The sequence below is a fragment of the Peromyscus californicus genome, unplaced genomic scaffold, assembly GCF_007827085.1.
Source record: "Peromyscus californicus insignis strain IS unplaced genomic scaffold, ASM782708v3 Scaffold_12__1_contigs__length_115047231, whole genome shotgun sequence".
In the NCBI taxonomy this organism is placed as follows: domain Eukaryota; kingdom Metazoa; phylum Chordata; class Mammalia; order Rodentia; family Cricetidae; genus Peromyscus; species Peromyscus californicus.
Window position 1 is genome coordinate 68,827,618 of NW_026294413.1, and position 16,744 is coordinate 68,844,361.

The window sequence follows — 16,744 nt, forward strand, 5'->3', positions numbered from 1 at the left end:
ATCAATCATTTGGTGTTCTGTAACCATTTCTTCCCAACTGAAACACTTCCTGCTGGAGAGAGAAGGGAAGTTCATACAATTTACATGACTCAGGAAACTCAAAAATTACAAGTTTCACAAGGTCTCTCCCTGAAGCTATCTAGGCGGTAACAGCTGCTGAGGAGAGAAGACTGGGCAGCCTGCGAGGTGGGCAAGGAGTTACAGGGATGCATCTGTGGACAGTCATCACCCATGCTGGGGTGAGCTCCAGTGATGCACCTGCCTCTGAGTCACCCGGGCTCCTGTAAGGAAGCTCGGGAAACTGCTAGACTTGCATGGAATCACATCGTCAGCCTGAAATTGGTGCCGCATCTAGAGGGAATGGACATTTGTTCCCATCTCCCCTGGAAGAGTCACACAGTGCCTTGATTTGATCAATATACGATGTAAACATGTAAAAAGAAAATCTCAAGATGATGTTTAAAGTCTTTACAAATGAGCAGCTAATGTTTAGTTAGTTCCCAACAAGGTAAAGAACCATTACCACATCTAGGCCAGAGTCACAGGTAAGAAGCTATGGAGGGTGTCACCTGACCAAAATTCCCTTTGGTAGACAGAAGAACCCAGACACAGCAGGCAGATAAGAAGGGAGCCTGGGAAACACATTCTCTGACCTCATCATCTTGACTTGCAATCGGCCTCCAACTGACCAAACTCACCTGTAAACCAGAGGTCAAAGGTCTTGAAGTATCCCTACAGACTGTCCCAAGGCACAGAGTCCAACACCAAGGAAAAGGTTCTGGAAGAGCAGATGGGAAGACTCTAGCCTGATTTCCGTCTTCACAGAAAAGGAATGAAAGGAGAGATGGAGGGATTTAAAAAAAAAATGTTAGGGATGAGGGCCAGTGGTAAGAAAAGGCAATAACCCAAGGAGGGTGCTTCTGGCTCCAGAGGGCTGTGTGTATCACTATACAAACAGGAGCATGTCCAGGAGGATCCAAACAAATTTATTCCAAATGAAAACTTTAAACACCGGCCTTCCTTCACCATTTTTAAGTAGGTGTTCCCTGTATGACCTGGACCCCAAGCACGTGCTAAGGCTCTTCATCTACTATTCCCCACCAAGCCCTCTGTTTTCCCGAGGACCTCCAGCCAGTCTCTAAGCCACACTCTTTTCACAGTCTAGGGGAGAAGCCAGCTACTGTGATGTTCTCCCCGGTGATATAGCTGGCATCTGAGGAGCATAGGAAAGATACAATCCCGGCACAGTCTTCTGGCTCCCCTAACCTGCAGTAAAGAGGAGATGAGGTCACAGGAAACGCTGAGCTCTGATCCGGGCTTCCACAGTCCGGGAGGGGCACCTAGCATTCCGCCAGTCTCGGTGGGAGGTGATGCTGTTGGACTCATACCCACCCTCCTGCCTCCAACCCAGGACTCCAGAAAGCAGAAGAAGCCAGGAGTGGGGGGAGGGGGCTTTTTCATCTTGAAATATAATTTTCCCTAAAACGAAGCCCAGAACACCAAAGCCCCCAAGCCCTACCTACCGCTGCAATCCATAGATTTTATTCAACTCAGGCCACATGTTCGGCAATGTTTTCTCCTAGGGAGAGATTTCAGAGTCAGCGTTAGGCAGAGGACTGGAGATATGATGGGGTGAGGATAGCATCATGGCTGACCCACACCTCTGTGGGAGGATGGGATGAACACTAGTGTGCTTGAAGAAGACAGAGACCCTCATTCTTCTGCGGAAAAGTAAGGGGCTGCTACCCAAAGCCTGACCCGGGAAGGGGGCTCTTCTCGCTGCATGTCCAGGCTCTGTGGGCCTCCATTCAGATGGAAGACTGAAAAGGGACCAGAAGGCGTATGGAGAGAGAAAGACGTAGGTGGTGGGGACTGGAAGGCGTTTGTCATTCTCACCCCCAGGCCAAAGTCAGTCTTGATAACTCCTGGCACTATGCAGTTCACTCTGATGCCTCTCGGAGCCAGCTCCACAGCCAGAGACTTGCAGAGGCCCAGCAGAGCCGTCTTGCTGGTGTTGTAGGCGCCCAGTTTCTGAGATGCAAAGAAGGGGACCGCGAATCAGTGCGGCAGGAAGGGATCCTTACTGGAACAAGGTCACTTCCGGGCTGCAGACTACGAAGCTGTGCCTGACTGTAGCCTGAACACAGACCCTTCCCTTGCGCCTCACCACCCCACAGTAGTTTTCCAGGGGTCAGGGCCCGGTCTATGTCACCAAGTTGCTATCAGGTGTACCCAAGCTTGACGCAGGGAATGCTGGCTGCGCTGTTCGTTTGAAGTCAGCCAGGAAACTGGAATTAGGAGATACAGGGTCTTATCCTGGCAGGTACGCAAATGAACATCACTTACAGGCAAATGGCAGATTTTTGCCCCTTGAGGGCAAAATGAGATAATAATACCTGATCTGAAGCATTCATGGTGTATTCATATTCATGGTGTAGTCTTTTTATCTAGGATCAACAGTCAGCTCTCCCACATCCCTCTGCAAGGCCTCACAAGAAATCAAGGCAGCCTGCCCTCACCCACTTTACCAGAGGGTGCCATACTCACCGGCACTGGGACATAAGCCACTGCAGAGGAAACCAGAACAACAGAGCTTCCCCTTGAGGAGAAAGGGATATGGAGTGAGATTAGAGATTCATTCAATTAGAAGAGGCAGGAAACTGTGTTTTCACGCTAAGAGGAGAAGAGCTCAGAGTTGATGGTGACAGTGTTAGGCAATGATCTAGAACTCTGAGAAACGAGGCATCTGAAGTAGTGAACCTTAAAGTCACCACCACTTAGTAAATGCAGTCAGCGTGGCAGCCCTTAAACAGGGTCCCCAAACTGAGGCAGCACATCCAGAGGACATAACTCAAGCGATGTCCATATGTTGTAGGGACCTCTGTGGTGTCATAGATCACTAGGGAGTCCCAGGCTGGATCACCCCTGGGTAGCCATAGGATACACAGAAGGACCAGGTCAGAGGTCAGCCCATGGTGCCTCTGACCAGGAGAGAAACAGGTGACATGGCCTACTAAGGAGGCCAAGAGTGAGGGAGTGAGAGATGGGAACCCCAGATTGCTTCACTCTGGACCCTTCATCACCGCAGCAGTCACAAAAAAGCAAGGTCCCTATATTCCGAGATGAAAGACATTAAGGGCCAGTGAAAGGTCCTTTGAGGATCTGGAAAGCAAGCCTTGTTCTCGCCCCAGGAAATGATTCTCTATCAAAACATCACATCCTTGGGGAAAACATCTGGTCTAGTAACAAAACTTGTCCTGAAAGACATACCTGTCATACATACATACACATACACACACACACACCCCTACATATATCTTCAAATTCCTGGGCCTCTACCCAAGTGTTTCCTGTGGGTAAAAATCAATGCATATGGCCGGGCGGTGGTGGCACACGCCTTTAATCCCAGCACTCGGGAGGCAGAGCCAGGAGGATCTCTGTGAGTTCGAGGCCAGCCTGGGCTACCAAGTGAGTCCCAGGAAAGGCGCAAAGCTACACAGAGAAACCCTGTCTCGAAAAACGGAAAAAAAAAATCAATGCATATGGCCCTCACCACCGCCCCAATGCACTCACCCCCTCTTCTCCATGTGTGGCAGCAACTGGCTTAGCAACAGAGCTGGAGACTTCACGTTTACATCCAGGATCTGAAATCCCAAATAATACAAAGGTTGGACTGGGAGACAGACACCATTGTCTGGGGTCCAGAACAGAAGCAAAGCTCCATGAGTATGGTGGGTAGCTGAGACACTGAGTCCTTTTACTATGAGCAAGGGTGTCTTAGTTAGGGTTTTGTTGCTGTGATGAAACACCATGACCAAAAAGCAAGTTGGGAGGAAAAGGTTTATTTGGCTTACACTTCCATATTACTGTTCATCACTGAAGGAAGTCAGGACAGGACCTCAAGCAGGGCAGGAACCTAGAGGCAAGAGCTGATGCAGAGACCATGGAGGGGTGCTGCTTACTGGCTTGCTCCCCATGACTTGCTCATCTTGCTTCCTTATAGAACCCAAGACCACCAGCCCAGGGATGGCACCACCCACAATGGGCTGGGCCCTCCCCCATCAATAACTAATTAAGAAAATGCCTCACAGCTGGATCTTATGGAGGCATTTCCTCAACTGTGACTGTGGTTTATGTGTCAAGCGGACATAAGAGCAGCCAGCACAGAGGGTCAGAGTTTGTCGGAGGGCATGCTTGCTTCTGAGGCCCCTGAGTTCCCCAGACCTCAGAGAATTACCATACTCAGCTCCCATACAACCTCCACTTCAGCCTTCCAAAGGCTGGGGAAGTATGGGGAAGGAAAGGAGAGGAATTTGGTCATTAGTGACTGACTGAAAGGGGAGCATGGGTGAGAGAAAAGGAGTGTGTGCTCAGCACGGCACCTAGTCTACCTCCGGAAGTGTTTGGAACTGGGATGGTGTTGTTCATGGTGTATTTATTGTTTTGGATACTATTTTGGTTGGGTTAGGTTGAGTTAAGCTTTTATGCAGTGTTGGGAGTCAAACCTGCGCCATCTTTAAAAAGAAAAGAAAAGGAAGAGCTGGAGAAGTCTGGATGTGGTTGAAGGGTGAGGTGGAGGAACTGGAAGGTGGATCAAGGAGGCCATGGAACATAAGAACCACAGAGGACAAAGTGAGGCAGAGTCTACCGAGAGAAAATGGCAGGGTGGCCGAGGGAAGAAGACCCACGAGAAGGGAATGGTGCACTCAGATCACAGGCCCATTCCCTGCCCCCAGGGACAGGAGGGGGTTCAGACCAGACTAGTCGTGGGTGAGCTCGTCAGGATAACAGGGATGGGGTCTGCCGAGGCAGTAGGAGCTCCCTGAGTGCTCAGTGGCTTCCAGCTGAGACAGCAGAACTGGGGAAGAGACCCATCTATCAGCTATGCCTGTGGCTCCTTGGGACAGCCAGACTGAAGAGTTCACAGAGGTGCCAGTGAATCTAGGTTGTGACAGTTTCATAAACCTGAGCATGAGGGTTTCTGCCATGACCAGACCCAGCCATCTTTTTCTGGCATCTCAGGACTTAGTAGCAGTGATCAGCATGAGGAGAATCAACACAGGAGCTACAAGAGCCTGGTAGAGGCTGGGCGTGGCCAGCACCTGTTGAACTTAATTATAGAAAGCCTGACTCAGGTAAGCCCCGTGTCCGTCCATCAAAGCCAGTGTTGACGCAGCTCTGTGGGAACTCAGGCGTGGTACGTGCACACGCATTCATGTGATCATGAGTACATATAGACACCGTGTAGGAAGGCACTCTCCTCACCTTGTCCCAGATCTGTTCACTGGCTCCCAGGGTGCTTCCTACTAAAGGATTGACTCCTGCCACACACACCAGGAAGTCAACACCCCCAGAGTGTTCCAGGGCCTGCAGAGGAGATGGCAGGGCATGCAGGTGAAGAACGGAGGAAAGAGCGACAATGGCCAAAGAAAACCACTGTTCTGTTTTGAATCTGACATGTCCCCCACAGGTTCATGTTTTAATCTTTGTTCCCAGCTATTGCACTGTTTGGGGAGGATATGGACCTTTAGGAGGTGGAGCCGAGCTGGCAGAAGGTCACCGAGGGCAGTCCTTTGAAAGTTACACCTGGCCCACAGTACCTGCCACACCTTCTACTTCTCCATCTACTGTGATGGGAACAGACTTGACCACATACTTCCACACCCATGCCTTCCCCGGCATGATGGACGGAAACCACAGACCAAAATAAACCTTTAGTTAAATTGTCTTTGTCAGGTATTGTGACCACAGAAACTTAAAGCAGCGACTGACTGGCCATCCTGGAGCTGTGCCAGGCCAGAGCCGGACCCTGACAGAGACTGAATGAAATGGTGTTTCCTCCCTCCTTGGATGCATCCAGTTTCGGCCATGTAAGACATCTGGTTGGTCCCTGGATCCCACCTTCAGACCTTTGCTCCTAGGGGTACTGCTTTCAGCTCTTCAATTTCCAGTTGATTCCTTCTCTGCTCTCTTCTCTTGCCTGGAAGGATTCTCCTTTGTCTACTACAACACCTGTCCATTCCACGTTTCCTTCAGATCCTACCTCACAACTCACTTCTGGGGTGGTCACAACAGGAGCTGACCCTAAAGCTCCTGTTTCAGAGGCTAGTCTAATGGACAATCCATATAGTACATGTTGGGCCAGGGCTACACAGCTCAGACTTTATTGTGGAGATAGTTTATAACTCTGACCTCTGTGAGGTTCTAGGCAAGCTCCTCGGTCATGCCAAACCACTGGCCATCTCTTTGATTAGCATGAGCAGCACAGCTGTTCCTTCCTGTCAGGAAATCTTTTAGTCACATCTGACTATCCTGAGAATGTGAGATTAGCCTCATTTACAGACCTGGAGACCTCAGCCCCTCATGCCAGGGTTAGATCAGTGTCTTTCCATCTGTCCCAGCCTATGGCTCCTTACTGTGGCCACAAGGTGCTGGCGGTCCTCCGCCTTCCCCACATGGCACACAGTGCCCGTCACACTCAGCCCCTCCTCCTTCAATATGGCCACAGCTCGGTCCACATTCTGTTGCTTCCGGCTGCTGATGACCACATGCGCCCCATCCTGGGCCAGACGCCGGGCGATGGCAAAGCCAATCCTGTGGGCAGAAAAGGAGATGCCGATGATGGTTTCAGCCCTCTCTGTCTTGTTCCCAGGCAGAGCCTGATGACCATGTCGGTTGTTTCCCTGAGGTTGCCCAAGAGTGGCTTCAGAGTCTCCCCCAGCAGGCAAGAGCAATCACTGAGAACCTACCACATTCCAGTCCTTCACGGTCTGCTCATTCATTCCCACAGCTTCATGCATGATAATTACACTATATAGATGAATATATTTCCATAATTTTATTAAAAGGAGCTTTGAAAAGGCTGCAACATCAGAAGAGTTTTGGCCTGGTTGGGTATCGAGCCTAAATTGTAGAGACTTCTTAACTAGTCAATGTTGTTGCCTTTTCCCAGCCTCAGGGGTCTGGCATGGATTATACTCTTTCTAAAGCTAATGCCTTCCCTCTGGACTGCAATTGTGAAACTTTCTGCAGGAGGACGTGCTATCCTCTAGATCTCCCAACCCCGAGGGGGTCTGAAGACTTGATTGGTACTGGTCAAGCAGCTGCAATCAAGGAAGAGAAAGAGGCATGTGCCCGGTGTCTTGTCGAAACTATCTGGGCAGCTGAGAATTTTTAATGTATTTTATTCATTATGAATACTGAGAACTGGGAGCACACAAAAAGATTTAAGACATCACTGGGATCTGGAAAATCTAATTCTTTTGGTTTTCCTGGTGATTCTAAACAGTTCTAAATATATTGGTGATGTTAAGACCATAAAAGAATAAGAGGATGAAGGTCTCCCCTCCTTCTGATGATTTAAGGACTCATTATAAATGATTATCATTATGAGAGCAAGAGGACACCTGGAACCGGGGGGATCTGGGAAGCCATGTGAGGGCACCTAGACCACTCTGAGCTAATGGTGAGACATTGCCCTGCACATTCCTGGTGCTGTATGCAGTATGGAGTCAATGAGACCTCCTGAGTCTACGGCATACTTGATGTCAGACTGCTTTCTGTTAGCAGAGGACTCAAAATACAGTGGCCATGTGGGTATGAAAGATAAGGAAGCAGAGATGCTGTTCTGGTGGTGACATGTTAATCATGGATTGTCCCACAAACATGGTAAGAGACTACCTTCAGACTCTGCCCTGGTTGTCTAAGAGTAGCTGGTTTTGTAACTACAAATCTTCATGGAGCTCAGAAACCAGATATTTTAGGGAGAAATGTTGAGATACAGAGTTAAACAACAGAGCTGTGTGATGGGTGGGGGAAAGGCAAGGATATGTGAGATGTGTGTATCTGCAGGGCCATGGCAACATCTCCCAGTAATGAGCCTTCCAGGGACTTCCATTCACTCACCCTTTTGTAGAGCCAGTGACCACAGCCACTTTATCAGCCAGGGTAAGTTTCTCATCTGCTTTTTTGCTGAACATTCTTGCTGAGAGAAGGACTGGTGCACATTGATGGCCCCTAAAGACCTGTGGGATAGACCTGAACATGGCAGCCATTGGAGAGAGACCTGTGAAGACAATCATAATTATGGAACACATTAGAACTTGCGGTCTCCTGGGTCCTCCATGAAGTCTCTGGCAGATGTTCCAACGTCCTCCAAACTTTCCAGAAAATACAGAACCCTTTTGTGGGATAATCTTTTTGTACACTGTGAAGATCTATCTCTGCCTAAGGAACCTTCTGATTGGTTTAATAAAGAGCTGAATGGCCAATAGCTAGGCAGGAAAGAATAGGCGGGACTTTCAGGGAGAAAGAGGAACTCAAGAAGAATCTGAGGTGCATGGGATTAAGCCAGTGAGCACAGAGGGAGTTAGACATACAGTATGGAAGAGAGGTAATGAGTCATGTGGTAAAACATAGATTAATATAAACAGGTTAATTTAAGTTATAAGAGCTAGTTGGGAGCAAGTCTAAGCTTAGGCCAGGCATTCATAAATAATAAGTCTCCATGTCATTATTTGGGAGCTGGTGATCCAAAGAAAGACCAACTACAGAACCATCCATGCCCTTTCTGTAACCTAGGCTCTAGACAGGCTTCCCCATAGTGAACCACCATCACAGTATGTAGCCAGGCATGGTGCTGGGCCCCAGGTAGATGCCTAAGAGATACTTACCTGACCTGTTTCCAAACCTCCAATAAGGAAAGTCACTTACAGTATGTTCTTCTTACATACATCCTTTATCTGAACATTGAACTTTTCATTTCCTTTGGGGGATCAAACCCAGGACCTAATAAAAGTTAAGCATGTGCTCTGGCTCTTTCCCAGGCCCTTAAGCTTTGAGCTTATTTCTTCCCAGAATCTTCAGTTTCCAACCAGTCCCTTACCTGTTAAAGTCTTCTCTTCCCCCAGGTCCCTTCCCAAAGCAACAGCAATAACCCCTTTGTCAGAGACAGCAAACTTATCAGCACATCTAACTAGCAAGTTGCTTCTCTCAAAAGGACTCCCATTCAACTCTATGTGAACCCTAGCCATCCTCTCCTTTCCCTAGTCAACTCTATGTGAACCCTAGCCATCCTCTCCTTTCCCTAGTCAACTCTGTGTGAACCCTAGCCATCCTCTCCTTTTCCCATTCAACTCTCTGTGAACCCTAGCCATCCTCTCCTTTCCCTAGTCAATTCTGTGTGAACCCTAGCCATCCTCTCCTTTTCCCATTCAACTCTCTGTGAACCCTCGCCATCCTCTCCTTTTCCCATTCAACTCTATGTGAAGCCTCGCCATCCACTCTTTTCCTGTTCTGAACACTATCACCAGGCCTCTTTCCTCACCTCCTCCTGACCCAAGTTCACACCTCCCAGACTTGCCTGCCCAAAAAGCCCATGTCACCTTGTCATTTTAGCTGTATCAGCAGTGCTTCATCTCTGAAATCACCTCTCAACCCATACCTTTCATCTCCAACCCCGCCTCACCATGCTTAATCTTCATTGTGGGTTTAGTTGGATTGACAAGTGCCTCTGGCATCTGGGAGCTCACCTTTGGATATATCTATGAAGATGTTTCCAGAGAGGATCGCCGGGAGGGAGGTGTCCTGGATGAGATCTGGACAAATAGAAAAAAAAAGAGTCAGATGAGTACCAATGTTTGTCTCTCTGCTTTCCCGTGCGCTGACTAGATGTCTCCCAGCCCCTGCCAGGCCTCTCCGCCATGATGAACTGGACCCCTTCTTAAGCTATGAGCAAAAGGGAATCCTTCCTCCAGCACATGACTTCTGTCTGGTATTTTCTCACAGCATGGAGTGCCACCTAGTAAGAAGAAACAATCATTCTGTAGACTGGCTACCCTCAGAAGCATACTTCAAGGCAAGTAGTTGTTTGGGAGGTGGTCTTGGGAAGCAATGTTAAAATTAGAGTGGAGTAGACAAGATGAAAAGAAAATAACCTAAGGAAGTTGCATGATCCTGCACATGTAGTAGACCTCTGTGGTCTACTACAGTGCGGCTCTGCTGAGACCTCTGTGGTCTACTACAGTGCGGCTCTGCTGAGACCTCTGTGGTCTACTACAGTGCAGCTCTGCTGAGGCCCCCTGAGCCACCGATTCAGATGTCAGTGAGAACCCACGGAAACAGATGACTTAGGTTGGACAGCATCAGCAATGCTGCCTTCGGGACTTTGGGGTTTTAACACTGCAAGCTGCCTTCCAGCAGCAAACTCAGGAGTCCTGTGCAAACCAGCAGAGGTCACCTTCACGGTCTGTTTACAGCACCTGTCAGTGAGAGGCTGGAGTCCACCCTGAGCAGCCAAGCTTGGAGACACAGTGCAGGTTCTTGACACACACAGCAACACAAACCAAGAAATTTGTAATTTATTAATATAAGGATTATAATGACTGAAGATTAATGCCCAGGGTTGGATGAGAAATAAAGAGACCTTAGGGGAAGTGAGGAGGAGCTTGAGGCTAGATCAGCCTATGTTAGGAAGAGGACTGAAGAGTTCTCCAGGCACAAGGGCTGGGTCCTGAGAGATCACTGACACAGTAGAGCAAACAGCCTAGGTTTAGAGGAAATGATGTGGGACACCATGGACTTTAGGGATTTTTCTTAGGACAAAAGGAAGTTCCTAAACCAGGCATTGGTGGTACATGCCTTTAATCTTAGCTCAAAACCTGTCTGGTCTACAGAGTGAGATCCAGGACAGCCAAGCTGTTACATAGTGAAACCTTGTCTGGAAACAACCCGCCCCTGCTCCCCAAAAAAAGAAAGTTCCTGAAGATTTTTACAAATTGATAATTTTAATGTGAATAAATGATGGCATAAATGTTCCCTCTGGGCTCTGGTAACTAAAAATCCTAATCATTCGGAAAAGACCAAGGAGACACCATGACAGGCTGCTCAGTCTTCTCTCAGAGATCAGGCCTCAATTTCAGTTTCCTGAGACTTGAGCAAGCAGTTTCTGGGAGGGATATGAACAAAAGACATAGTCCTTGCAGTAGCTCCCTTTCTGCACATACTCTGACTGCTCAAGGTTCAGTCAGTTGTTTATTGTCTGGGACCCTACCCCCACCAACTTAGAGCATGAGTCAAGGACAGAGCCTGGGCCAGTGGACAGCCCCCACAGCCAGTACGAGCTAGGCCAGCCAGCCTCCATGGCAGCTCAAGGACAAAGCCTGGGATTTGTCCAGGCCTGCCCAAAAATGGTAACTGTGACCCTCAACTAATCCTAGCCAATTAAAAATTACTAACATGATTGCGGCTCACATAAACCAATCCTGATTCTGTTCCTATGAAGTCTGTAGACCCCAAGCCCCCTTACTTTAAAAACCCTGACCCATTGCTACTCCGGGTCTCTCCTGCTCTGCTGCTGCTCAGAAGGACAGAGAGTCCCTAACTCGTAACAATACAAAGACTCTTTGCTTTTGCATCAGATTTGGTCTCTTGGTGGTCTTTGAGGGACAGGGTACAACAATTCCTCATATGCCTAGTTTTCATCTTGACTTAATTCTTACCCTGCTTTCCCACTGGTCTTCCAATCTTCAAATGCATATTAAGGACATGCACAAACCATGGCTTAATAAAGCTAACCAAACCTTTCTAAAGAACAGGTCATAAGTCTCTAAAACTAGACAGGGTCACATCTGTCCTCAACAGAAAGGCTTTACGCCACCAAGCACCTTTTATCAAAATCTTTGCATTTCAAAGCAAGTTTAATCTTGTTTATCTCAAGGAGTGTTAGGGAATGATTTGGGGATGTCACTATGTTTGGAGATAAAACCTTTAAAGAGAAGATCGTGTTGAAATAATGTCATAGGAGTGGGTGCTGATCCAATCTGACTGGCTTCCTTAGAAGAATGGGGGTTTAGTTACACCGGAAGGATGACAGAGATGTGTCTACACAGAGAGTAGGCCACGTGAAGACAGTGACTAGATGACCATCCGCAAGCCTTGGAGAGATGTCAGGAGACACTAACCCTGCCAACACTGTGACTGTGGATTTACAGGTTTTCTGCGGTTTAAGCCGCCTGACCTCGTCACAGAATCCTGGTAAACTCATGGAAAAATGAAAGAAAAAAAGAGAAGAACCTCAATGATTTTCTGTTATACCTCATATCCCTCAACTCTCCTTTTACTAGAAAAGGCACACTAAGAGCTTATGACCTTCCAGAAAATAGTCAATAGAAAAACAAAAACAAAACAAACAAACAAAAAAACATGAGAGGTTAGAAATTCTGTTCAATGGTAGAGCTCTTGGCAGCAAATGCAAGGCCCTGGCTTCCCTCCCCAGCACAGCAGGGCAAAGAAACAAAAGAAACGAACCCACCAGCCTCAGATCCACAGATACCGGAGCACAACAGTGTCGATAAAGCAGATAAAACAGATGGGCTTCGCCTGTGCAGTCATAGCATCTGAAGGAAACGGGGGTCGTGCAAAAAACCAACCAACCAAACAAACAAACAAACAAACTGCCATGCCTGCAGTTTTATGCTCTGCCCCTGACCTGCCAAGATTCAGCACATAGCAAATCATGTGTGCCCATTTTTGGATCCAGAAAATGTCACCATTGCTAGCTCTCTCCCTCCCAAAGAAAATGATGAAAAGGAACATCTGTCCATCTTGTAGCTTCAAAATGTATCTCACATTTCTAGTCCCAGTCAATGCTTGACAAATGGCTGCACAGAAAGAGAAAGAGCCTGGGGGTGCCGCTCAGTGAGGGGGTGCGTGTCTAAGGAACACAGGCCCTCAGCTCATTCCTCAGCGCTGGGGAGGGGAGGGGAGGGGAAGGGAGGGGAAGAGGACAGGAGAGGAGAGGAGAGGAGGGGAGGGGAGGGGAGAGGAGAGGAGAGGAGAGGAGAGGAGAGGAGAGGAGGGGAGGGGAGGGGAGGGGAGGGGAGGGGAGAGGAGAGGAGAGGAGGGGAGAGGAGGGGAGGGGAGGGGAGGGGAGAGGAGAGGAGAGGAGAGGAGAGGAGAGGAGAGGAGAGGAGAGGAGGGGAGGGGAGGGGAGGGGAGGGGAGGGGAGGGGAGGGGAGAGGAAAGGAGAGGAGAGGAGGGGAGAGGAGAGGAGGGGAGGGGAGGGGAGGGGAAGAGGACAGGAGAGGAGAGGAGAGGAGAGGAGAGGAGGGGAGGGAAGAGGAGGGGAGGGGAGGAGAGGGGAAGAGGACAGGAGAGGAGAGGAGAGGAGAGGAGAGGAGAGGAGAGGAGAGGAGGGGAGAGGAGGGGAGGGGAGGGGAAGGGAAGAGGACAGGAGAGGAGAGGAGAGGGGAGGCAAGGAAATGAGAGGAGAGGAGAGGAGAGGAGAGGAGAGGAGGGAAGGAAGGGAGGGGAAGGGAGGGGAGAGGAGAGGACAGGAGAGGAGGAGAGGGCAGGTGAGGGAGAACCAAATAAGTGGTGATGCTATCAGAGTGACTGATCAAATCAGTCCTCCAGTCTCTCCTCGCCACAGACCACTAGATGAAAAATGTAAAAAAAAAAAAAAAAAAAAAAGAAAGAAAGAAATTCAGGGCTCAGCAGTTAAGAGCAATGGCTGTTCTCCCAGAGGACTGGGGTTCAATTCCCATCTCACAACGGTCTGTAGCCCCAGTTCCGGAGGCTCCAACACCCTTGTACAGACATACATGCAGGCAAAACACCAATGCACATACAATAAATCTTTTTTAAAACTTCAAAACGACATGGTAAAAAGAAGGCTCATAGGAATCACAAGCAAGGGCTGGCGAGATGGCTCAGCTCTCAAGAGCACTCTGCTCTTCGACCAGAGACCTGAGTTGGGTCCCTGGCACCCACATCGGGCAGGGCCTGATACCCTCTGCTGGCCTCCAAGCGCACCTGCACTCATACCCACATACAAACACATGAATACACAAATAAATGTTTTAGTCTTTTAAAGAATTATCAGAAAAAATTAAAAGACAAAAAAAAAAATTCTCAGCCTCAAACACCTTCAAGGGCTGCAGTGGTAATGTGGGAGCTGCTGTAGACAGTTTGAGGCAGTGGACATGAGAAGGAGAGGTGTCCTGGACTGTTGTCAAAACAGGACATTGGAGAAAAATCAAGCAAAACCCACTGTTAAGAAATGAACAGGGCCAGAAAGAGGGCTCAGTGAACAATGACACTGTGAGCCACCGAGCCCGACAACCTGAGTCTGGGCCCCAGAAACATACGGTAGGAGAACACTGATCCATCCAAGTGTGTGCACACACAGGAATTAATAAGTGTAAGAAAACAACAGTGTGAGAACTCCACAGATCATGTGCCGGAGGGCATGACCAAAGCAATCCACCGAGAACGAAGTGGCCTTTAAATGTTCCAGAAAGGAAATTACTGACAGTGGTAAGATAATCTTTTAATTCAACAAGTTAATAAAAGACAAAAACTAATAAACTCAGAATGGGAGAGTAAAATGCAGAGATTAAAATCTGAAATAGCTAGTTATGGAGACACGGACCTGTCCTCCCAAAACATGGGAGACTGAGACAGAATTGTGAGTTTCAGGCCAGCCTGGGCTACATGGTGATCCCCTGCCCCACTCCAACTCCATCCCCAAAAAAAGGAGAAGAAGGAGGAAGCGGAGGGAGAGAAGGAGGCAGCAGCATCTGCCATTTTTAAATGCCTGGTTACTTCTTTGCAGACATGGCTGACCCTAGGTCTGGAAACAGAAAAATTCTAAAATGAGCTTGGGCTGCCTTGTAGTGCCAGAATATTAATGATCCCTGAAATAAATAAATAAATAAAAGCAAACAGATCAATAAAGCAAAGGAACAGGTGCTTAAAAACCAAACGGGTGGAGATGTGGTGAAGGGCACAGGGGACCAGCTGGAAGAGCCGTAGATGGTCAAAACTAGCCACCTGGGCAAGAGAGGAAAGGAGGGCAGGCTGGCTCTTAACTAAAGAACATGGGCATGCGTGTGTTCTTGACTCTATTAGTAACAGTGAGACTCTGCTTAGAAAACTAAAAAGGCGTGGTGGTGCACACCTGTAATCCCAGCACTTAGGAAGATCTTGAGCTCAAGGCTGCCTCCCACTATATAGCAAATACTAGGCCAGCCTTCACTACCTGAGACCCTGTCTCAGCAGGTGGGTGGGTGGGCAGAATGGTAGAGAAGAGACAAGTCTTTACAAAAGAATGCTCCATGCAATTGCTTTTTCTTGTAAGGAACATGGGCTGGGCTTGGAGTTCTAACTCCAAACAGCATTCAGAGAGAAAACAATAAAGGAGCTTTGCCCTGGAGAAATGTGGACAACACTTCCAAGTGATTACGCTGACATCATGTACCCCCTGACATAATAAGAGGGCATTTCCACTCCAACGTCTCCCCCTACTCCTGAAGACCTCAATCAAACTCCGACTGAGGGATGTTCTTTAACACCAAAACTCTTCCAAGCTGTGAACAGATGAGTGAGAAATGACAGCCTAAGAGAATGTCTCAGACAGGAGGGAATAAGGAGATATGAGGATTAAACACAGTGTGGCATCGTGGACTGAATCCTAGGTACGATGACTGAGTCTTAGGCACGATGAGGACATTATGGGGGGGGGGGGTGTCTGTAAAATGGAAACAAAATTCATAGCTAGCTGCAACACCCACATCAACTCCTAGCTTTGGTTTGTTTATTAAGATACCAACTATAGGCAGAGGGGTGGATGCAGAAGCCCTTTGTATTGCCTTGGCAGGCTTTCTGTAAATCTATTACCATTCCAAAATAAACAGAGTTGCTTTTTTTTTTTTTTCTGACCAATTACATATAGCTCAGAAAACTTTCAAAGGCAATGGTTATTAAAGTTGTGAAAAGTCAGGTCTGTTACGAAACTTTCACAATTTTAAATGAGCTCTGCTGAAGAGCCATCTGTCGCTCCTGTTAGAAATGGGTCTGCAGGGGGGCGGGGGTCCCGGGAAAATGACCACACAAGCCAAAGTATTTTAGCAAGACCAAAGGCTCTGCTTCTGCTGTAGAGCGCAGAGGAAGGGCCCTGTGCCTCCCTGACTGGTCAGCACCAGGCCCCACACACTTATTGTAACACAGAAGGGCGCAGTAAGCAAAGCACAACTTCACAAAACAAGGTGCAGCCATGAGTGTGCATCGATTTTGAGACGTGCTGGCTCTGGAGGAATTTGAATTTCTGCCAAGTGGCTTCTTTACAATTCTTTTTAATGGAGCTCTGTCTTGTTTAACCCTTTACACTTCCTACACTTGTTTGCAAGTTGGAGTATTGCTAAACTTTCTGACATAATATGCTACACTTTCATAGTGGGGCCCATAGCAACTTCTGAGACATCAGGATTCCCAGGAGAATCCAAGAGACTCTTCCAGGCCCATGTGGGGCCCTACTGTGCTCTAGCCTTGTGGTCCTCCCCCTAGTGGGAGCAAAGACCAGGGCTCTGTGAAGGAAGCCGCTCAGCCCACTCGTGTCTCTAGAGTAGCTAGTAGTACCCCAGCAAAGAATCGAGATTCAATCTTTTACATCCAGGTACAAATGAAACGAGATTATCCAGTCCTCCAAGAAAAATGAGTGCAGGCCTTAAGAAGTTCCCTCTCCATGGCCTCACACTTCCGGTGATGCCCAGGGCAGTTACTGACGACTGGAGTCCCTTAAAGCCAACTCTCACCCTTCAGCACAGGAGCTGTGCTAAGAAGAAATTTGTGTGTCCTGGAAGCCTCTGATTTCCCTAAACTCTACAACTCTCCATTCCCAAGGGAGACTCCTGGAAGAATATGGTATGCCTACCTGGGGCCAGTGGACTCAGGCACTCAGATTCCT

The 16,744-nt window shown here is 48.3% G+C and overlaps 1 protein-coding gene across 1 annotated transcript; it reads right to left on the reverse strand.

The window, feature by feature from the left end:
* Positions 1-1,154: 1,154 nt before the first annotated feature.
* On the reverse strand, positions 1,155-8,054 carry LOC128107957 (dehydrogenase/reductase SDR family member 2, mitochondrial-like). The gene is made up of 8 exons (XM_052734287.1): positions 7,906-8,054; positions 6,417-6,594; positions 5,266-5,367; positions 3,574-3,644; positions 2,548-2,599; positions 1,897-2,031; positions 1,524-1,579; positions 1,155-1,266 (listed from the first exon to the last, which is right to left on the reverse strand). Exons 1-8 carry the CDS (start codon positions 8,052-8,054, stop codon positions 1,155-1,157), a joined length of 855 nt encoding a protein of 284 aa, XP_052590247.1.
* Between the last annotated feature and the right edge of the window lie 8,690 nt (positions 8,055-16,744).